Source organism: Polyodon spathula, chromosome 13 (genome assembly GCF_017654505.1).
Source record: "Polyodon spathula isolate WHYD16114869_AA chromosome 13, ASM1765450v1, whole genome shotgun sequence".
Classification (NCBI taxonomy): domain Eukaryota; kingdom Metazoa; phylum Chordata; class Actinopteri; order Acipenseriformes; family Polyodontidae; genus Polyodon; species Polyodon spathula.
In genome coordinates, this window is record NC_054546.1 from 29,594,017 (window position 1) to 29,618,329 (window position 24,313).

Consider the following 24,313-nt stretch of genomic DNA (forward strand, 5'->3'; position numbering starts at 1 on the left):
TGGTTTTAAAATGAGTTGACCAGATCCTTCTAGAATGTATAATTAACTCAAAGATAAGAAATGTCAAGGCCGAGTGATGATTAGATTTACTTGTTACTTCTGATATATTCAATGGAGAGAAAATCCTATAAAAACCCAGAGGAATACCCCATTCGATATCGCTCAACTTGCTAACTACCAGTTGTGTGATACATGCTCTGAAGGCCTCTGAAAAACTGATTGCTGTTTGGTCAAAGTCAAGTCTCTACCTTTTGAAGACAGTTGTTATTTTTCAATATATCCTACACTACACTTCCATATAATATCTCGTTTATATTGATGCATTGCTATAAGGTATAGAATTTATGTTTTAGTCTTAAGAGAGTGACATATACACTGAGTGTACAAAACATTAGGAACACCTGTTCTTTTCATGAAATAGACTGACGAAGTGAAAGCTACAATCCCTTATTGATGTAACCAGTTAAATCCATTTCAATCAGTGTAAATGAAGGGGAGACAGGTTAAAGAAGGATTTTTAAGACACAATTGAGACATGGATTGTGTATGTGTGCTATTCAGAGGGTAAATGGGCAAGACAAAAGATTTAAGTGCCTTTGAACGAGGTATGGTTGTAGGTGCCAGGCACGCCGGTTTGAGTGTGTCAAGAACTGCAATGCTGCTGGGTTTTCACGCTCAGCAGTTTACCGTGTGTATCAAGGATGGTCCACCACCCAAAGGACATCCAGCCAACGACAGGCCAGTAGTTGAAAACGGCTCATTGATGAAAGAGGCCAAAGGAGGTTGACACGAATTGTGCAGAGCATCAGACGAGCTACAGTTAGTCAACTGATGGTCCAGTACAACATTGGTGCTGAAAGACCCATAAAATAATATACAACTTGTCATACCTTTGCATGAATGGGTTATTGTCAGCCGACGACCTAACATAGTTCCACTTCTTTCAGCAAAACAAAAGAAACTGTGGTTGCAGTGGGCTAAGAAACGAAACACTGGACATTGGAGGATTGGAAAAACATTGCCTGGTCTGATGAATCCTGGTTCCTGCTGTTTCATGCAGATGGGAGGACTAGGGTATGGAGAAAACCACATGAGTACATGCATCCATCATGCCACGTGTCAACATTGCAGGCTGGTGGTGGTGGTGTGATGGTGTGGGGTGTGTTTTCATGGCACACATTGGGCCCCTTGATAAAAGTGGAGCAACGTTTGAATGCCACAGGATATCTGAACATCATTGCCAATCAGGTGCATCCCTTCATGGCAGCTGTGTATCCATCTGCTAATGGATTTTTTTCAGCAGGATAATGCCCCATGCCACAAGGATAGGATTGTCCAGGAATGGTTCCACAAACATGACAGTGAATTCAGGTTACTGCAGTGGCCTGCCCAGTCACCAGATCTCAATCCAGTTGAGCATCTGTGGGATGAGATGGAACGAGCTCATCCCACAGAGCTCATTACACCGATGAAAGAAATTGCCCTAACAAGTCACAATTACCTTACCATTGGCCTCCACCTGTGAACCATTAAAGTTGCTGTCACATTTTCTGGATAAAAATCCCACTGTTGAAGGATCATTGGTAAGGCTGTGAATCTGAAGGAAAATGGAGACCAAACAGCATTCTACAGAAGTTAGAGATAAAGTAATACAAATGCATAGATTAGGGAAAGGGTACAAAATAATATCCAAGTGTTTGGATATCCCAGTGAGCACAGTTGGATCAATAATCAGGAATTGTAAGCTGCATCACACCACCCAGGCACTGCCAAGAAAAGGCCGTCCCTCAAAACTCAATGCTCAAACAAGAAGGAGACTTGTGAGAGAAGCCACAGAGAGGCCAACAATCACTTTGAAGGAGCTACAGAGTTCAGTGGCTGGGAGTGGAGTAATGGTGCACCAGTCAACCATATCAAGAGCTCTGCATAACAATGGCCAGAAAGAGTACACCCAACTGCAAACGCAAGTCAAACAGGAAGTTAGAAAGGCCAAGAGAGAAATACAAATGAACATTGCTAAGGGGGCTAAAACCAATTCCAAAATGTTTACATTTTGTAAATATTAAAATATTGTAAAATATTACAACAGCAAGAGAACATTAAAAGAGGAGATTAAATGTCTAAGAGATACAAATGACAAAATCGTAGATGAAGAAAAAAAAATAGCAAATATATTAAATGATTACTTTTCACAAGTTTTTACAAAGGAGGATATGGACAACATGCCCCACATGTCATCCAGTTCCTATCCAGTTTTAGATAACTTTAGCATAACCGAGGCAGAAGTGTTAAAGGGACTAGGAGCTCTTAAAATAAACAAATCCCCTGGGCCAGATGAGATCCTCCCATTAAAGTACTCAAAGAAATGAAAGAAGTTATTTACAAACCGCTAACCAAGACCATGCAGCAGTCTCTTGACACAGGGGTGGTACCGACAGACTGGAAAATTGCAAACTTAATACTGATCCACAAAAAGGGAAACAAAACTGAACCAGGTAACTACAGACCAGTAAGCCTGACTTCTAATATATGCAAACTTATGGAAACTATAATAAGATCCAAAATGGAAAATTACCTATATGGTAACAGGGTCCTGGGAGACAGTCAACATGGTTTTAGGAAAGGGAGATCGTGTCTATCTAACTTGCTTGATTTTTTTTGAGGATGCAACATCAATAATGGATAATTGCAAAGCATATGACATGGTTTATTTAGATTTCCAGAAAGCTTTTGACAAAGTCTCGCATGTCATATGCAGACAGGCTAAAATAATTTAATCTGTTCAGTCTTGAACAAAGAAGACTATGCGGCGACCTAATTCAAGCATTCAAAATTCTAAAAGGTTTTGACAATGTCGACCCAAGGGACTTTTTCGACCTGAAAAAAGAAACAAGGACCAGGGGTCACAAATGGGGATTAGACAAAGGGGTATTCAGAACAGAAAATAGGAGGCACTTTTTTACACAGAGAATCGTTAGGGTCTGGAATCAACTCCCCAGTAATGTTGTTGAAGCTGACACCCTGGGATCCTTCAAGGAGCTGCTTGATGAAATTCTGGGATGAATAAGCTACTAACAACCAAAAGAGCAAGATGGCCAAATGGCCTCCTCTCGTTTGTAAACTTTCTTATGTTCTTATGTATGGGAGGGTGACAAGAAAGAAGCCATTACTCAAAAAGTACCATCTGAAAGCACGTCTGGAGTTTGTCAGAAAGCATGAGAGTGACCCAGCTGCGATGTGGGAAAAGGTTTTGTGGTCAGATGAGACCAAGATAGAGCTTTTTGGCCAAAACTCAAAGCGCTATGTGTGGCACAAACCTAACACTGCCCATGCCTCAAGACACACCATCCCTACAGTGAAGTATGGTGGTGGCAGCATCATGTTGTGGGGATGCTTCTCATCAGCAGAGACTGGGCATCTTGTTACAATTGAAGGAAGAATGGATGGAGAAAAATACAGGAAAATACTGCAAGAGAATCTGCTTCAGTCCGCTAAAAAACTGAACCTTGGGAGGAAATTCACCTTTCAGCAGGACAATGATCCCAAGCACAAGGTCAAAGCAACACTGGAGTTGCTCAAGAACGAAAAGGTGAATGTCCTACAGTGGCCCAGTCAAAATCCTGATCTCAATCCCATTGAGAATCTGTGGCACTATTTGAAAATTCCGGTCCACAAGCGTCATCCAACCAACCTGAACAACCTGGAGCAAATCTACCAAGAAGAATGGGCCAAAATCTTTCCGACACTGTGCAAAGCTGGTACATACTTACTCCAAAAGACTTAAAGCTATTATTGCAGTGAAAGGTGGCTTTACCAAATATTAATGTGTGGGGGTTGAATACTTTTGCAAGCAAGATATTTCAGTTTTTTATTTTTCTTAAAATTATTTCCCAAAATAAAACCAATGTCACCTTACAGTAATTGATTTTGAGTTTAAGTGTTTTAAAATAAAATATCGAACAGAACAAGATTTCAATGTACCATTTGTAATTCAGTAATATGAGAGAATTGTTTAGGGGTCTGAATACTTTTGCAAGGCACTATATATATATATATATATATATATATATATATATATATATATATATATATATATATATATACACACACACACATAATGTTCTAGAATTTAGCGGTTGATGTTTTTAGCCTTTTGCATTTTATAGCCTAAGCGCTAAATATAGAATAACCATATTCGAAATTCATATTACTGTATTGAAGTACTAATGCTGAAACCTGAAAGCACTGGATCACCAAGACTGCTTTTTACTTGGGATTTGTGGTGGTCTGCGCAACCAACCAATCCAATTTTTAAAGCATTTAATACTTGAAAGAACTAAGTATTTTGACAGTTTAATTTGACTCAGACACACAAAAAGTACTAATAATTTTTCAGTAGACCTATGAAACGTTCGGGTCACGTGCTTGTTAGGTGGCTCAGGCTTTGTAAAATGACAGAAGGATTTGGTCCGACTCATTTTTACTCTCTCCTCAAATTCCTGAGTTTAACGTGTGCTCTAGATATATATATATGTATACGATATCTATATTATATATATATATATATATCTATATATATAATATTCTGATATATTCAAAGAGTATATGCAAATTCTGACAGAAGTCAACTGCATTTTAATTCTTTAATGAACAGAATAAATCAAAGACGGAATACTGCATGCATGAGACAAGCACGTACTTGTAATTCTACTTGTATTCACAATCTCATTAACTTACTTCAATAGTTTATCGTTCATTGTCCTTTCGCTATAACAACATGGGCGGTCAAGTCAAACGGGTTAGTCTAAACCATTAGTGTCTTAACCATTCAATGTGGAGACAAGGGCCATTGTCCTTGTCCATGACGGAACCAGGCAGCCCTTGCTGATGGGTGCATCCTGTAAGCATGTTGTCTATATCTTTTAAATAGCCACAGTGGCTAAAGGGGGGAAGTCACGAAGGCCCCACTTATAGTCATTGGCAGCACATCTGATGACTCCACATCTGAAGCGATTGAGCTTCACCCACAGATAGAGTGGAAGGTCACAACCAGGCTGCTAGACTGTTGGATCTGTCACGAAATAAGCATTGGGTATGTTTGAAGCTTGTTCTTGCCACCTAGTATACCATCTGGAGGTGACATTGAGGTTCTTAGAGGAATTGTCCAAAGTAGGTGTGTTGAGCTAAGATGGTGGCTTGGTGGAATAAACACATCTTTAAACATAGGTAGATGTGGCAAAAGAAACGACCCCTAAAGCCTAGGTCCTCAACTGTTGGTAAAATGAAGTCATTAGCACTGGGAGTACTTATAATGACTGTGGGAACCTGTTTTGAAAATTGAGGCAGACGTTTAAGGTCTTAGACCATCAGCACCTGTCTCTACCTGTGCTGTGTGTTCACTCAACCAGTGCCCAATTTTACAAATCATTCTCCACACTGATACCTGAATGAGCCTGCTTGCCGAGGGAGGGTAGTCACTGGAACAGAGAAAGTGACGAAGCAGCTAAGAGCAGATTCCTTGCAAGTAACTGAAGAAAGTCACAATTTGCATCCTTATCTCAATGTTATTAACCATTGATAGGAATGTCATTAGGAAATATCATCCCACTCATATGTTCCAGTTATTTATTGTATGCGTTTTATATAAACACTGAAACTTTGCACTTACAGCAGGGTCTCTTTTCACTGTCACAGCCTAGGATTGTTACCATTGCTTTGAGGTTGCTAAGCAGCCAAAAATTACAGACTGCACACAGATCAAGCTGGGAGCCCACAATTCCCTAACCTTCCTGGCCTGCTCATTTCTCTTTCAGATCTCAAACCCAAGGTCTACCACATACAATCTATTCCTTAGTTAACATGAAGGAGGTGTTTCTCTTCCATGTTGAAACATATTGGAAGACATGTATAATTTTACAATACAATATGTTTCTTTTGTTTTTCATGTGACAGTCTTCCACATGTGGCTGGTAGTGGTAAGTGCATTCAAAACATTAGGTTACTTACCATAACCCTAATTCACTGAAAGAGAAGACAACCACCACTACATTAGGTATGAGATATTCTTGCCCTTGGGGTAGGTATTTTGCTGAGCTCTCTATACCAGAGCTGCTGAAAGGCCCCTTCCCGGGATGACGATCTTCCTTTTTTTCCATCGAACCCGTGAGGCTGACCGAAGCGACCTCGTGGTGGTGGTCGTCTTCTCTTTCAGGGAACCAGGGTTAGGGTAAGTAACCTAATGTTCCCTTTCAATTCGAAGATGACCACCACTACATTAGGTATGGGATAATGAATACCAAAACCGTCGCGAGGGAGAAGGAACGGCAGCAAATGAAGGATGCACAACACTATCTAACCCAGTGGTTAGCGTTGAGAACTTACACCCTCAAGGACCCATGTGCCTACAGAAGAGAAGGCAGGGTCTACCACATTAATAAGGTAGAACCTGGAGAAAGTATGCAGCATAGCCCAGACAGCCGCAATACAAATGTCAGACATTGAGGCACCTTTGAAAATGGCCCAAAATGTAGCCAACCCTCTAGTGGAGTGTGTGGCTACCAGATGGGGACAAGCCAGCGCCATTACATGCAGTCGAAACTGTGTCCACAATCCATTGTGACAGACGCTGCTTAAAAAGGGGCTGTCCTAAGGTCTGTGTCCCGTGACAGACAAAGAGCTGGTCAGATTGATGCAGAGCTCTTGTCCTATGCACGTAGCATCTCAATGCCCACACTTGGCAGAGGAAATTCAATCTCTCATCCTCTGTTGAAGCAGATGGAGGGGGATTAAAAGACTCCAGTTCCACAGACTGGCTAATGTTGAAGGCTGTAATCACCTTGGGGAGGAAAGTGGGGTTGGTGCACAGACAGTGCCTGCAACTTACTGATCCGCTTAGAGGTGATAGCCAAAAGGAAGGCTGTCTTCATAGACAGGTACTTCAGCTCTGTGGGGTATAAGGGCTCAAACAGGGCCTTCGTGAGAGCCTCTAGTACAATATTAAGGTTCCATTCAGGGAGAACAGTCCTCCTAGGAGGGCGTGATTGCCATGCTCCTTTAATGAAATGAGTAGCCAAAAAATGTGCAACTGGAGACATAAAATCTATGGGAGCATGGCTGATCTTCCAGCATCGAGCAGTTCTTGCAGACACTGCAAAATGACTGGCATAGGGCAAGTGATGGAATCATGCTTCCCAGCAAGGCACCAAGCTTGAAAATACTTCCACTTATAAGTATACAAAGACCTAGTGTTGTCCGCCCTAGCACTCTGCAACGTACCCACAACCAACAATGGTCTGATAGCAGTCCCTTTCAGGGGCCAGATCCATAGCTGGAACCTGCCCGGTTCCAGGTGCCAAAGAGAGCCTTTCGTCTGACTGAGGAGGTCAGAACAAAGTGGAATCTCCCAGGGCTGGCTGGACTTTCTTGAGAAAAGCATGGAGCAGCAGTATAGGAGGTAAAATGCTTTGGGCCATTCGTACGCTAGGGCGTCTACACCGAGTGCACCGCTTAAGCGGTGGAGGGAGTACAACAGGGTGCAATGTGTAATCTCTGCCAAAGCAAAGAGATCGACCTGCACCTTCCCGAACCATTCCCAAATGTGCTCCACCGTCTGAGGGTGGAGTTGCCACTCCGACGGATACAGGCCACCCCTGGAGAGGAGGTCCACTGCCCAGTTCACCACTCCAGGAATGTGCATCACCCGTAGGGCAGCAGATTTCTCTGCACCCATATCAACAGCTTGAAAGCTATGCGATGCAACCCTGGGGAACGTAGGCCTCCCTGGTGGTTGATATACGCCAATAACTGTTGTGCTGTCCGTCTGGATCAACACATTTGTACCGCTCAGCACTGGGAGGAAGTGGTGGAGAGCAAGGAATACTGCTTGGAACTACAGCATGTTTATGTGCCGGGATGTCCAGCAGTCCGACCAGGATCCACATACTCCTCTGCCTTCCCAGACCACTCCCTAATCCAGGAAGCATCTGTTGTCATCAGTTGGCGGTTCAGTACTACTCTCATTTGCACACCTTTGCGCCGGTGAGAGGGAACCCTCCACCAGCATAGGGCTGCTGAGCATGTGTAAGACACAGTAGCCGACGGTGTCCGTCGCATTTGGCATTGAGGTGAAACCTATTGAGCCATGCTTGCAGTGGATGCATGCAAGGCAGACCTAGCTGAATGGCCGAGATATCTGCAGCCATCAGACCCAGTAGATTTTGGCACAATCTTCAGAAAAGGGAGAGGCACCCCTAGATAACTGCAACTCTGTCGCCCAACAGGTATGCATGCATCGTAGTGGAGTCCAGCCGGAGTCCCAGATACGTGGTGCTCTGCACTGGTGTAAGCTGACTCTGCATCGTTTATGGTAAGGCCCAGCCTGACCAGATGCTCCGTCACAACCGTCGTGTGGGCCAATGCTCCCTCACGCGACTGGGAACAGATCAACAAGTCATCGAGATGCAGCCGCAGGGGAGCCAGGATAGCGTCCACACACTTTGAAAACGTATGCGGAGCTAGGAAGAGGCCGAATGGCAGCACAGCATACTCGTACATGCTTCCTTGAAAGATAAAATGCAGATACTTTCTGTGCTCTGGACGAATGGGAACATTAAAGTATGCGTCCTGTAAGTCCACAGTGGTGAACCAGTCACCCAGCCGGACGAACTGACGAATGTGACGATGTGTCAAAATTCGGAACCTCCTTTCTTTTAAGAACCTGTTTCGGAGCCTCAGGTCTAAGATGAGGCAAAAGCCACTGTCTTTCTTGGGTACCAGAAAGTATCTTGAGTAGCACCCCTCTTCCCATGAACTCTTCTTGCTTGCACAGCAAGGCAGCCACTTCTTTCTGAAGTACTGAGGCTTGTAGACGGTCTGTCATGAAAGTGTTTGTGACACCTCAAAATGGTTTTGGTTAGGTCCCAAACGAAACTGAAGTGCATAGCCATTTTACAAGGTGATGAGCACCCAGGAGTCTGAGGTGCAAGCATGCCACTACTGCAGATGTTGTGCCGAAAAGGGTTTCTGAGGCTGCCAGCCTTCAGGGGCCTTGCTTGGGCTGCTAAGGCTGGGGCTGGGCTGTTTGAGGTGAGTGTTTAGGGTGTTGGCCCTGAAAACACCTCCTGTGAAGCTGGTTTGTGGACTGACCATGACCTGTGTTCTCTCTTCCTGCTGGTTGGGCTTGGTTACTTGTTGACGTGCCCTGTAGGCATGCCTTAGGTCATCCAAAAGAGTTGTGGGGACTGGAACTGTTCTGGTGAATTTGAGGCTGGGGAGCTCGCCAGCGCAGGACCTACCCCATGCAGAAGCACGGGGAGGGAGCAATGAGGCCACCTGATGGGACGCCTCATCTTCCTGGTGGGAAATTTGCAGTATCTCCTTCACAGCTGGCCCAAAAGTATGACATGGGGATATGGGTGCGTCAAGCAACGCGGCCTTATCCGCATTAGAGACTCTGGCTTGTGTCAGACACAGCTGTCTATGAGCCACAGTCAAGCAAGCTAGGCTCCAGCCAAGGACTTGCCCTTGGAGACTGGAGATCTGTAGCAGTATGCTGGACAGGAGACGCAGCTCCGTGGCCACAGGCTCAGGGAGTGGGGTCTCATGCAGTTCAAGTACGCGGTCAGCACACTTGCTGTATTAGTCAAGAGAGTTGCCTGCACTTCTGCTGTGTAGGCTCGCTTTAAATGCATCTCCGTCACCCTGCATTGAGGGTTCGGGCACGCCGGGTCTCTAACAAGACCACCCACCGGTGGGGCCTTAACTAGGGCCGTGATAGTGGAGTCTACTGAGGGGAACACCGCCAGGCCGAGCTTATCCACGCTTTCCAAGAAGGCGAGCGATGCAGCTTTTTTTATGTACGCTAGGCCCCGAAGCCCGGCGGTCCCAGGAGGAGCATACTTCCGCCTTGAAATCTGGGAAGGCCAAGAACTTTTGAGGGCGAGGAGCAGCACCTGTGTCCAGAAAATGGACCTGCATGGTTCTGCCGCTGGCGTCCAGGGGACCTGCAGAAAAGCTGCAGCACATCTCATGAGTGCCGAGACCGAGTTGGACAGTGGGGTGGTTCTGGCTTCTGAGGCACTCTCACAGCCAGGCTCTTCCTCAGCAAGGGCCTCACCCACTTGCATCTCAGAGGAGAAAGAATCTCCATTTCCCAAGACTGCTGGCGTTGCAGGGTGTACAGGGATGGGACCTCGACATGGGCCTGGCTTTGTGAATTAGCACTGAGGCACTGATTGCAATGCATTTAACACTGGTAAGTGTTAACATAGTGTGTACACCCACTGGCATTGCAGCAAGGGTATTAACACTACACACCATGCGCCGAGTACCATGGACACCTTGTGCACCACGTACTGTGTAGCACCTAATGAGCACTAGTGTAGTACCAGTTTACTCGTGCACCAGGCACTATGTACACCGCATACACAGTGTATTCTGAGCCCCGTGCACACCGAGTATACTGTTTTACACTGGATACCATGTAGCACCTTGAGCTATATGCTAGGTTTAGCAGTACTTAGCCAATGAGCGCAATGTGCACCAAGTGCACTACTTGCACAGTGCATCCCAAGCGCTTTGCCCACCAGGTACCGTGCACTGCGTGTACTGCATGCACTGCGTACTCTGTGTACCATGCAGCACTGTGCATTAGCTCACTGGAGTGGTAGAGGTATCAGCACGTGTGCACACATGGTCTGTGCATACCGAGCACAACGCACACCGAGTAGTGAGGGCAGTAAGTGCGCTGTGTACCATGCAGTGCTTTTGTGCACTACCACTGAGGCACTGGGCACCATGTGCCACTTATACTAAGCCCCGAGACAGGTCTACTCTCAGGAAGAATAGACAATCATTCATGGATGATTGCACAGGCAGTCACTCACATACAACAGACAGATATAAAGAGCGGCCTATCACGCAAGCAGTGAGGCTTCTGAAAAACAGAAAGGCAAAAAAGAACTCAGTCTTTTTAAGTCGTTGATTCCAGGAAAGTGGCAAGCTGGCTTTCAGCATGAATGTAAGGGAAATACGACCGACACTAATCAACTCAAGAAGCTGTTTTCTATCATTTTTTTTTTCTTCTCAATACAGAGGTCTTACCGTACCATCTTGAGAGGGAAAAAGAGGAGGATCTTCCTGTGAGTGACAGTTTTATTCCCTCGGTTGGTGGGACTGAGTGTGTCATCACAGGAAGGGGCCTTTCAGCAGCTCTGGTACAGAGAGCTCAGCAATACCTAACTGAAGGGCAGGAATATCCCATACCTAATGTAGTGATGGTCGTCTTCAAATTGAAAGAGAACTAAATTCTTGAGAACTGTGCTGTTTAAGTTAGATGTTTTTATGTATTCCCTGGTGTCATTGTGTTGAAAAGTAAGGGTTTAACCCCAGGGGCCTGGCTAAATATCTCTCAATATGTCACATGTTATGCGCTGATGGAAAATGTGCTCATACGGTTGAATTATGTGGCTGAAGTATACAGGTTTATGATAGATCGACAGATAGAGGGATATAAATCGATAGATAGATCGATAGATAGATAGATAGATAGATAGATAGATAGATAGATGCATCCTTACAATGTATTACTGTATAAATCTTCAGAAGTGCAATATGATATTATAAAAACGCTGTTGTTAGTTTTGTTCGGGTAAATACTTGCCCTTGGTTATGTGGACTATAAGCAATACATTCTACAGGGTTTCTATCAGTTGTGATTAAACATTCCTGTGGTTTAATATTCCTTGTTTTTATGTACATTTAGACAATGTTGCCATTCAAACTGGAATGCCAGAATGGCAGCTTGATTGAATCGTGTCATTTCTCAATTTTCAGTCACCCATGACATGTCGGATACCCAGAGACAAACAGAATGAGTACAATTCTCCGCTCTCTGAGAAACATTTAGATGATTCAGGAGGCAAAGATGCTGGTGAAACTGGAAGGTCAGAAAGACACATACTCTGACATGTTGAGAAGTGGTCTTGACACAGGTGCAGGTGGTCTGATAGATAATTTCATTCTACTGCCAGCAGCATCACTTGTGTTTTCATTTCTTGACTCAAGGGACTTGTTTACTTCCAGTTTATTTTGTTTGCAGTCATTTTTTAAAATGTTGTATGCAGGCTAGAGCAACCAATATCTATTGATTTTAGTATGCCTCATTTAAGTCATTTGACTTATTGTGATGAGAACTATTGCAGCTGTGTCCATCTGTGATTTCTGCAGGACCCACCATCATCAAACACTCCAAAGACCACAGTGAAGGGTGCTTAATGTGCAACCATGTATTCATGTCCTCACTTGTATGAGGGAATGCTGTTAAAATGTCATTGATCAACCCACCAACGCCCCTAAAGGAACTATATGTAGGCGGTAAAAATGGTCACATATCCCTTTAGAACAATTTAAATCAGTAAGTGCCAGTCTGAGCTATGTTTGTTTCAGATGTAGAAACAATGTCGGTTGAGTCTTGGAACAAATCAGGGGTATTTTCCACATATTGCTTCAATTATCTAAACTGTTGTTTTGGTCCAAGCTGAGAGAGAGAGAGAGAGAGAGAGAGAGAGAGCGAGAGAGAGAGAGAGAGAGAGAGAGAGAGAGAGAGAGAGAGAGAGAGAGAGAGAGAGAGAGAGGACCATTACAGTCGGGAGAGAGACAAGACAAGACAAAGACAGAGAGAAAGAGCAAAGTGAGTTTAACTTTCATTCATATTCTTTCGTTAATGTCAATGTCATTTTAAAAACAAAATTAGTACATATGTTTTGGGCCATATTCGTAGAAAAGGTTATTTTTTTTTTTTTTTTTTAAATCTAAGCCTATTTTAAAGATGGAGTTCATAAACTATATAGATATAATTTGTTAAACAGGGCTTTCTCAGGTATTGATCTTTAGCTATTTTACTCATATACTAACATGTCGTGAACAGCATTCATACATAGCTAAACTTTATCCATCATTCTGGTTTAACCAGCAAAAGGGAGTGGAGTTTTGCTGAAAGCTCTTTTAGCATAATTAGCGACATGTGTAACTTTTAGCCACATCTAAAGGTAAACTGTGACAGTGTGGTCATGAGACAATGAGAAAGAGATGTGAAAGAGAAGCCGGGGACACAAGTCAAAGAGACACTTTGAGAAACATATTTTGATGCATTTGATCTGTGTAATACTTCAGCAATGCCTAAGAGCTTTTCATTTTTGCTAACTGAGATCACAAGCAATCCAGCTGTTTTAGGAACACCGCCCTTTTGGGAAAACTTGTGTGAGGTAATGCTGTTAATCTTCATACAATGCTGTCTGTTTAACAGAAAGAACCAAGCCTAAAAAAGAGGTCAGTGCTAAGATGAAACTTAGCGGCAGGGTGTCTGAGATTGTGGTCAGATCTCAGTAAGATTGACCATGGAGCACAGTCAGGTCGGGTGACTCTCTTCTTCTTTGATTGTGACCTGCTTGATTTTTCAGAAATATGAACAATAGAATGGTTAGTAAAGCAATGCTGGGTCAGACATGATTGGTACCTCTTGGATTAACTGCCTTCACCATTAGATGAAGCCAAAAAAGCAGGGGGAGGCTGGGGAGGAGGAAGCAAACTCTTATGCACAGTGTAGACGTAATGGATTGGATCGAAAGATAAATAAGATTCTAGCTATTTGATCAAAGTTACCTAATGAGTGATCAAAAAGAAGGATGAGGACCAGAGAAAATAATATATGTAGGCTAAACATTATATAATATATACTGCTACGGTCAAGAAAATATTGGTTGAGGTTGGTGAAGACATTTTTAAACAGTGTTTATACAAGCTTGTGATACATACAGGTGGTCTTTGACTTTTGCGTAATGTTCAGTTGCCGATTCTGTAATATACTGCAGATGGAGTTGCTGGCAGCTCCAGTTTGATATTGGAACAAGAAGAGATTGAGATGTACTCAATGGTTTCATGGTGTAGATGCAATTGTAGCTTTTGTAGCTACAGGTGACTAGGTCTGGTTAGTACTAGATTTTGATCTAGTCACATCTCAGAAAGCATATATTAGACAACTGTTTTTATTGATTCAATTCGCTATTTTGTGTTTCAGATTCAAAACTACATCTTCCAATCTCTTTGGATGATGGGTCGTCTACCAATCGCGATGCTTCTCTGTGGACTGCAAGGTCATTATTACTTTAGTAGTTTAAGAAAATCAGACAGGCTCAATTCCTTTAAGTAATCTAGGCTAGGAAGACAGGAATAAGATATTCAGTGTAATATAATTAGGTGTGATTTTACAAAAATGAATACAGAATTATATTCTGGGTTCAGTGGGGATCAAATGGTTAATTTACATGATTGACTGTGTCATTTGCCTTGTACAAACTGCGTCCTTTAGTGTGCAGAGATCTGACAGCTTCTCTCTTAATAGTATTTGACATTATAGGCTTTAATTCCCTCAGAGAGATTATCCCTGATACATTTGTATAGGTCAATTATCACATACACAGACAATAATAGGTTTAAAGATTTATTAAAAATGAAGCTAATAAGCCAAAATAGATAGAGACCAATAGATTTGAATTCAGATCAAGAAGTTTAATCTAAAATGAAAATAAAGTGAGAATCTCTGGCCGTAATCCAGATTCCCAAGAATGCTTGAGTTGCAGTTTCAGTGTACCAGAATGAGAGTGTCTCGAATGGGGGGGATGGTTGGGGCGAAGGGATCCAATAACGCAGTGAACACCTACAGCCCTAGACCACCTGAGTGACCCTTATAAAAGATTTCAATAGTGAAAGCATAGCTAAATATAATAAAGCATAGGTGAGCACTGTAAAGCACAGATAGTTACAGTAAAGCAAATTAAAAATATAAAACATGGTAAACCAACACTTACAAAAGTGTCCCATAGTAATAGCTTTGCTAACTGTAATAAAGCATAGTGAAAGCATGGTAAAGCATAGGTAAGCATTGTGAAGAACAAAAAGGTAAGCATATTAATAAACAGGGTAAACCAGAGTAAACTGTGGAAAATACTATTTACCATGGGAAAAGCATGTTAAAACATGGCAAAAATGCTGTGGTAAACTTGCATAAGGGGGTGCTCAGTGCAGAAAGAGAACTGAAAAGTGTGACAATCCAACAATCTCCAAAAGAAGTGGGTTAGAAGCCAGATGCTTAATCACACAGAGCCAACCCATGACAAACTCTAAATATTTAGGCAGAAATATAGCAAACTAGCTAGGACTGAATGCTAGGATTTTATTTTATGAATCATTACAACCCTACCTGATAATCCTGCGTATAACACATGTCTTCTGTTTCTTCAGTTTTTATACTAGGAGCTGTCTACAGTCAAGATATTGATATAGGTAACTCCGTTTTTATTTAAAACAATGGACATTCATGTTAACCCAAACAATAATCATTATGAGAAAAATATATATATATATATATATATATATATATATATATATATATATATATATATATATATATATATATATATAAATGGACACACACACACACACACACACACACACACACACACATATATATATATATATATATATATATATATATATATATATATATATATATATACAGTGCCTTGCATATTATCGAATTACAAATGGTACATTGAAATTTTGTTCTGTTTGATATTTTATTCTTAAACACTTAAACTTAAAATCAATTATTGTAAAGTGACATTGGTTTTATGTTGGGAGATATTTTTAAGAAAAATAAAAAACTGAAATATCTTGCTTGCATAAGTATTCAACCCCTGTGCTGTGGAAGCTCCCAGTTTGCACCGATGAAAGAAATTGCCCTAACAAGGACACAATTACCTTACCATTGGCCTCCACCTGTGAACCATTAAAGTTGCTGTCACATTTTCTGGATAAAAACCCCACTGTTGAAGGATCATTGGTAAGGCTGTGAATCTGAAGGAAAATGAAGACCAAAGAGCATTCTACAGAAGTTAGAGATAAAGTAATACAAATGCATAGATTAGGGAAAGGGTACAAAATAATATCCAAGTGTTTGGATATCCCAGTGAGCACAGTTGGATCAATAATCAGGAAGTGGAAGCTGCATCACACCACCCAGGCACTGCCAAGAAAAGGCCGTCCCTCAAAACTCAGCGCTCAAACAAGGAGACTTGTGAGAGAAGCCACAGAGAGGCCAACAATCACTTTGAAGGAGCTACAGAGTTCAGTGGCTGGGAGTGGAGTAATGGTGCACAGTCAACCATATCAAGAGCTCTGCATAACACTGGCATGTATGGGAGGGTGGCAAGAAAGAAGCCGTTACTCAAAAAGTACCATCTGAAAGCACGTCTGGAGTTTGCCAGAAAGCATGAGAGTGACCCAACTGCGATGTGGGAAAAGGTTTTGTGGTCAGATGAGACCAAGATAGAGCTTTTTGGCCAAAACTCAAAGCGCTATGTGTGGCGCAAACCTAACACTGCCCATGCCTCAAGACACACCATCCCTACAGTGAAGTATGGTGGTGGCAGCATCATGCTGTGGGGATGCTTCTCATCAGCAGGGACTGGGCATCTTGTTACAATTGAAGGAAAGAATGGATGGAGCAAAATACAGGAAAATACTGCAAGAGAATCTGCTTCAGTCCGCTAAAAAACTGAAGCTTGGGAGGAAATTCACCTTTCAGCAGGACAATTATCCCAAGAACAAGGCCAAAGCAACATTTGAGTGGCTCAAGAACAAAAAGGTGAATGTCCTACAGTGGCCCAGTCAAAGTCCTGATCTCAATCCCATTGAGAATCTGTGGCACTATTTGAAAATTGCGGTCCACAAGCGTCATCCAACCAACCTGAACAACCTGGAGCAAATCTGCCAAGAAGAATGGGCCAAAATCACTCTGACACTGTGTGCAAAGCTGGTACATACTTACCCCAAAAGACTTAAAGCTGTTATTGCAGCGAAAGGTGGCTCTACCAAATATTAGTGTATGGGGGCTGAATACTTATGCAAGCAAGATATTTCAGTTTTCTATTTTTCTTAAAAAATATTTCCCAGCATAAAACAAATGTCACCTTACAATAATTGATTTTGAGTTTAAGTGTTTTAAAATAAACTATTGAACAGAACGAAATTTCAATGTACCATTTGTAATTCAGTAATATGAGAAAATTGGTCAGGGGTCTGAATTCTTTTGCAAGGCACTGTGTGTATATATATATATATATATATATATATATATATATATAATATATTATATAGTATATATATAATAATATATATAATATTTTAATCTGGTGTGAGTATGTCAAATGAAGTTAAATAATTAATCAACAAATGTATATCTAACCTTTCTTTAGATCTAAACGCAGGACCATATCCAACAGACACCACCGATGATTCGCTGACACCAGGTACAGCTTTGTTTTTGTTGCAGTGTTGGTATGGAAGCAGCACAACCAGTTTAGTGTGACAGTGCAGTTCAGTACAGGACAGCATGATCCAGGACAGGAATCCAGGTTATTGAAGAAACCTTAATACCACAATACTAAAGCCCCTTTCACACTGGCATGCTCTACTAGGGTCATTACCTACCTGGATCAGGACCTGATATCATGCGGGTCGGCTATGTGATTTCACATTGTTTTGATCTGGGTGACACATGCAAGGACACAATACGCCTATCAATGCTCCAGGATCAGTTTGTTACTGACGCTGCCATCCAAGCTTCTCTGGATTGAATCATCAGCTCAGATGTTGACAAGAGCAAATGTTTCTTCATTCCTGCTGCAATCTGGCTCATGATGTGTCTTAATCAACAAAAATATGGCTAAACAGAATTAACAGAAATGTTCCTTGTGAAAGTGTGGCTGTTTGTTATTTTGTCCACTTACAAACAGCCGTCATGCATTTTGTCTCTCCAGAACCCGGGTCGGGACCCAGGTAGGAGTACCAGTGTGAAAGTGGCTTTAGAATGTCAAGTTCTCTCAGGTTTAAAGAGTTAGTAAAGAATAATTTATTTGGTTTTGATCTCATCTAACTTGATTGTAAATTACCTCCAACCCTTATCCTAAGCATCCTGCCACTTTCCCTTTCTTTATCTCTGCCTCAGATTGTCGAGAGGAACAGTATCCCTGCACCAGGATGTACTCCATCCATCACCCCATGAAACAGTGCCTCCATTCACTCTGCTTCTACAGGTAAGCTTCCCTGCAGAAACCTCTAGTGACTGCTGCGAGCTGGGGATCAGTAAAACCTGGAACTGAAACCAGTATTTGTTGGCGTCCAAATCAGCAGACCAGTAAATGAATATTAATATTTCAATTGTTTTACTTTTCTTTTCAGTATAAGACACAACATCAGGGAAGCCCTTGGTTTGTATAAACCACTTATTCCAGGGAAACCCTCAAAAATAGGTTGATGCAATTAAGAGGATTTCCAGCCTGGGTGATATGTCATTCTTCCACGAAGCGCTGAGTTAAATGACCTTGGTATATTCTTTAACCAGGATAACCAGCTCTTCAAGTCTCTTGAACTAGCTTGACTAATTGAAACCCACCCGTCTACCAACTCTGTCCAGAATGATTTAGTGCTGCTCATTGTTATAAATTTCCAAGCTATTTCTGTAGAAGTTAGAGTGATACCTGGGTTTGGTCGATTTTAAATAGCATTTACTTCATTTTTTAATTTTTTCTTGACTATTTTATGCTGTTTGCAATCATTCTTGCTCCCATTTTTAGTTTTTTTTTTCTCTAAATCTGCTAAGTTTGGAGAATCCTATGTGCCGGGACTGAACAGCCTTTCTCATTCCATTCCATTCAAATCATGTGATGATCTGACTTTTCAACCTTGCTAACCCCACCAACTCTGCTTGACAATGAGGGTTGATGGGACTGAAAGAGGTAGGTAAAAAGGTCACGTTGTCACATCATTTGAATGCAATGAGAACAAGCTACAAGCCAGGTAAAGAAAGTAATAAAAATGATAACAACACTGAAGTAATGGAAGCAAGACCCATTGCAAGCACAACAAAATAGAAAGCAGGATATTAAAACACAACTGCAATGATGTTTGAAGCTACTTACTCTTCAAGGTTCTCCATAATTCAAGAATATACCTGCTCTATGTGGCACATACTTATGTGTAAATACAAATGCCTTTCTCTGTGTCTCAGCCTGCGACGTGTGTACGTGGTGAACAAAGAGATCTGCATTCGGATTGTCTGTCTGCAGGAGGAGATTATGAAAGGTGAGAGACATGGCAGGGATCCTTTCTTAGGAAGAACCATGCACCCCATCATTATACTTTTTTATTATTGCAGTAAGGGGTTTCTTTATTTTCAGAACAGCCTTAGATAACATGCAAAGGATTACCCAGTCTCAGATTTGAAATATAATACTGCGTTTCCATCTGCCACTGGAATTAATCTAAAAGCAAATTGAAATTAGACTTGTTCATTGCCATTTGTAGCAAATTGAGATCAAATTGATTTAAATAAAGACTGTGTCAGCCCTAGTTAGGATTGCGGGCTGGCAGAACTCAAGCTCTCCAACATTCAGAGTTACTAATGAGCGTCCAATGTGAGACATGAGAACAGGTATTTAATTTGTAAATAAAATGAAAAAATGTATTACTGGTGTCAGTCCGGTTGCTGATTGAATTTTAGATTGTAACTACATATTGAACTGGAAGGCACTGCCATTGTGTTTTACAGACTGGTTTCATAGTGCAGATGGAAGTGTAGCTTAATTCTAGTGTATATTCTGTGATTGTATTATCTGTCACAGCTGAATTGTGTCGTGAGAAGTCTGGCTGGCCACGCAGAATTCAAAGGTCAACCAAGACCTGTCGTCATCATGAGCTGCTGAACTGGAAACGCTCATGAAGATCAACAGCTTAAAAGACAGATAAAGTGGACGAGACCAAGCAAACGTTTTCCTAAAAGAGTCTATACTCTGAGCTCTCCAGCATTTAAAACTCTCAGCACCTTATTGAACACTGAAACATTACTCTTGTAATTAATTTAGTATCTATCTTTAGCAATTTTGGACACCAGTTTATATATTATCTATATATTTTATCACAATAAAACAATCACTTGGACAGCAGCCATTTGGACATTTAAAAACAAACATATGTTTGTGTATCTGGTCGACGTACTTGTCTCATATAGTCAGAATCTAGTGACGACAACATTTTCTGAGCACCACCAGGACTATACGCTCCGTTCAGAGCGCTCTCGCCACTACTAACACCTGAATACATTAATAGACTCCTCAGAAAATCACATTTTACTTAATTTTTCATTTGTGCTTCTACATCTATAGCCAAAAGTTTTGCAGCACCCATATATCTTGAAATACTAAAAGATGACAAACTTTTCAACTAGACGTTTTCTTTTCAATATCTTTAAAATAAGGCGTCCAGTCTAAACATTTGTCATTGAATTTTAGTTTCTTTTAGTATTCTATATTCAGCACTATTGAATGTTTAATAGTTATAGATGATACTTTTACATATCTTAAGACTGAGTGCTATAGTTGTGGAAGATAAGCACTTAAAGTTACCATTCTCAGCTTTCTATAATGCTGAAGTAGAATTATCTTTAAAAAGAAATGTATTCTTTTGTATAAATAATAAAATGCCTTCTGTTTAAACATGTTTCATTTTGTCATGGCTTTCTATCTACATGTTGAAACGGTGTGGGTCATAGGTATAATAATAATAATAATAATAATAATAATAATAATAATAATAATAATAATAATGAATGCATCTAGAGCCATCCTTATGAGTGAAATAACCACAGCCCTCATGAATGCTCATGGACTATTCTGTGAGCACTGTTGGTAACCAGGAGCTGTTTCTGCTTCAGACCCTTGGAACACCAATATCCTGCTGATCACTTACACTGCTGCATTATCAAGTGCATGTACTGGGCAGGTGCGTTTCTCAGAATATGATGGATGAGCAGGAAAACCTAACGTGAAATGAAGATTTAAATTTGTGATATTTGAAATCAGCTCCACCCATTCTGTGCAGATGAATAACACTTAAAATGAACAGGTTACTTTCTTATTTTGTAAAATAACAGATTCATTTTATTGATTGATGATGCTATTACAGCATGCACGAATGCATTTCAATTAAATGTTATCATGATAATAATAAAGTAGATATGTATGGCTCTATGCAGATGCTAAGATGTATTTGTTGTTAGTGTAATAGCTGCAGACACTTGAATACATGATTCTAGCTTGCTTTTATTGACCTATAAAGCTTAAATCCTAAACTTACCTTAATGATCAGTAAGTTAATATAAAATATCAACTATAAACTGAGTGGTTAGTATTTAATATTAATAATTTTAATGACTTTTGGAATGAATCTTTGAATCCTCCAGTCCTACGTATTGATTAAATTGATATTGTTTCACAGATCTTTGCGTTGTCATCTGTGCATGGTGCATCATACCAGGTGTTTAGAGCACCAAGCTTACACAGGTGTACACAGCCCTCACTGTTAGATTGTCCTTACTCTCATAGTTATCTGGTTCTGTTTTATTATGCCACCTTATGCCCCAGTATCTGTAAGTGAATAGAATGGATGTGCAGCAACAATACCTTCAGCAAACTGCATAAAAGAACGTGAAACATTTTACCTAATCAAGTTACGAAAGCCAAGAATACACGTTTCAGATAATGTTTTTTTTGTTGTTGTTTTTTTTTTAATTAATTTGTTCATTTTCTTTTAACTAGGGAAAGCCCATTGAGACTGGCAAGTACTAAAAGTGGCAATTTCTTTAAGGATGTAGTTACTGTTGCTTAAAGATGATCACTTGAGGAGCCTCATTTCATCTGTGTAGAGTTTCAAAATGGTATCAATAACAATATGGGATATAGGGATGAAAATAAGACTTCTATTGCATAGCTGCTTTCCCCATTTCCAGGTTTTACTACAGGCTTGATTAGCCACAGTGTACAGTGTAAGTAATTATTAGGGCATCAAAATGGGTAGTGGGAGGAGAACGCTTGGCTTCTGGAATGTGACTGCCACCAAATGGAGCATACATGGATGACATGACAATCATGACTACAACAGTAGCCTTCACTAATCAGTGATTGGGCAAACTAATCAATATCATTGAATGGGCACGAATGCAATTCAAGCCCACTAAGTCAAGAAGCATCTCTATAGTGTAAGGTAAAGTAGTGGATATGAAGTTCTACATTAATGGTGAGGCAATATCAATAGTGTCTGAGAAGCCTGTGAAAAGTCTTGGAAGATGGTATGATGGGGACTTAAAGGACAGTTTGTGTGGGAGAAGTGAGACAACAAGCAGTGCAAGGGTTGAAGCACAAAGACAACAGTGCTTTACTGAGCAAACTTAAACTCTGGTGCTTTCAGTTTGGTCTACTGCCAAGACTTCTGTGGCTACTCACTGTGTATGTGGTTTCCATGGCAACACCAGAGAAGCTGGAAGCGTTAATCAGTTCATACGTCAGGAAATGATTAGGAGTTCCATGCTGCCTCAGCAGAGTGGGACTGTACTGTAAAGGGATACTGCAGCTGCTAGACTCAGCTCTAACCAAGGAGTTTAAGTGTGCCAATTGGAAATGACATATGTAGAGTCACACAACGAATGTGTGAGGGAGGCAGCACCTGCGTTGAAAACTGGAAGAAATTGGGCAGCAAAGGAAGCTGTGGAAGATGCAAAGGCTGCCCTTCGTATCAGTGGGCAAGTACAGTATGAAAGAGGAGGCCTTGGTCTCAGTTTAGATCCTCCTACTTGGCACAAAGCAGCCCGAGCTCAACGGAGGAAGCAAGGTAGTCAATGAGGTTCAAAAGCAGAAGGAGAAGATGAGGTGCATAGAGGCAGTTTCCCAGGCCAAGCAGGTTGGATGGACGAGATGGGAAACAACGCAAGATCGGCTGGCAAGATCTATAGACAATGGAATAGAGCAGGATCAGTTTCCTCATCAGGTCATCATATGATGTTCTTCCATCACCACAAAGCCTTAATCTTTGGGTAGGAGAGGATCCATGGTGTCCTTTATGTTCATCGCCAGCTACATTAAGACACATTTTGACAGGATGTAAGGTGGGACTTAGCCAAGGACAGTTTACTTGGCGTCATGACCAGGTGCTGCGATGTTTGGCCATATGTCACAAAGACGGCCTGCAGTGGGTGACATCAGACCAGAAACAGGAACCAACACAAAATAAACAGAGAGGTGGAGTTTGGTGAAGCTGAGCGATTGTTACTGCTCAGCATTTAATAATTAAACAAGCAGAAAATAAAAGGTTGCAAGACAAACAAAACACAGGACACGGCACTTTAGCCAAAATAAAGAGATGAAACAAAACGGACTAACACTTAAACAATCAGTGGACTAACAGACAAACAAACACGGTGAATCAAAACAATTATTTACTTTCATTTTTACTTTCTCCTCTCCACACTCGTTCTCCACTCACCGAACAGACAACCCTGAGTGAGTAAAAACATGCTACTTTTATGCAGCTGTACCAAGACTCAATTGCTAATCAGTCATTCAATTGGAGTCTCGGTACAAATATATGTGAATTAATAAAACTGCAATTCCCTGTGCTCATATATTATTACATTTTACCTGCATGTGAAGTGTTGTACAATCCTCATGCCTAAATACAAATATACATTTTAAACACTCGTGTTACACAGACACATTTAAATCCCATGTACCAATGACTATACACCAACATTAACACACAACATACAACATAAAATTCACACAGGGGTGGGGCACTTTGCCACACCTTAGCATTGGAAGACAAGCGCAGCATGAACAACAGGTTGCCACTAATTCCAGCAATATAGGACACACAAAGAACAACATTCCTTCATCCAGGGGAATAACCCTTTTTTCTCTTAATTACCGAAAAACAAAGCTTTGTAGAAGTTATTGTTATACCTGCTTTATCACACTGTCTATAATCACAAGGTGAGCCCCAAATGACACAGTCAGTTTGTGTAATCAGATGAAAAGAAATACCAGCTTTCTTTGAACTGCTGCCAATTCTCTAGGCAGGGTTTGCAAAGTCGTTCTGTGAAATGAGACACAGAAACAGTTCTAAAAGCAGGGGCATACTTACAAAGCATTAATAGTCCTGTTTTAAATTTAAACTCTTTGAAAGAAGAAAACAACTTGTTCATTGTACAACATTTCACAACTTAAAAATGCTTGAAAGCTCAGATGTCTAGTTCTACTTTTGTAAAATGTACAGGTTTTATCAAAATATATATATTATAACTTCTTATGTGTCACAGTGTTTTATACTGTGTTATTTTTCCCCTTCAACTCATCATTGAACTAAGAAC

The 24,313-nt window shown here is 41.1% G+C and overlaps 1 protein-coding gene across 1 annotated transcript; it reads left to right on the plus strand.

Moving 5' to 3' along the window:
- The first annotated feature begins 12,654 nt into the window (after positions 1 to 12,654).
- Positions 12,655 to 20,574, plus strand: mfap5 (microfibril associated protein 5). Its single transcript, XM_041267651.1, has 7 exons — positions 12,655 to 12,688; positions 14,075 to 14,150; positions 15,298 to 15,339; positions 17,313 to 17,366; positions 18,065 to 18,152; positions 19,127 to 19,200; positions 19,740 to 20,574. Exons 2-7 carry the CDS (start codon positions 14,105 to 14,107, stop codon positions 19,835 to 19,837), a joined length of 402 nt encoding a protein of 133 aa, XP_041123585.1. The 5' UTR covers positions 12,655 to 12,688; positions 14,075 to 14,104; the 3' UTR covers positions 19,838 to 20,574.
- Positions 20,575 to 24,313: the final 3,739 nt, after the last annotated feature.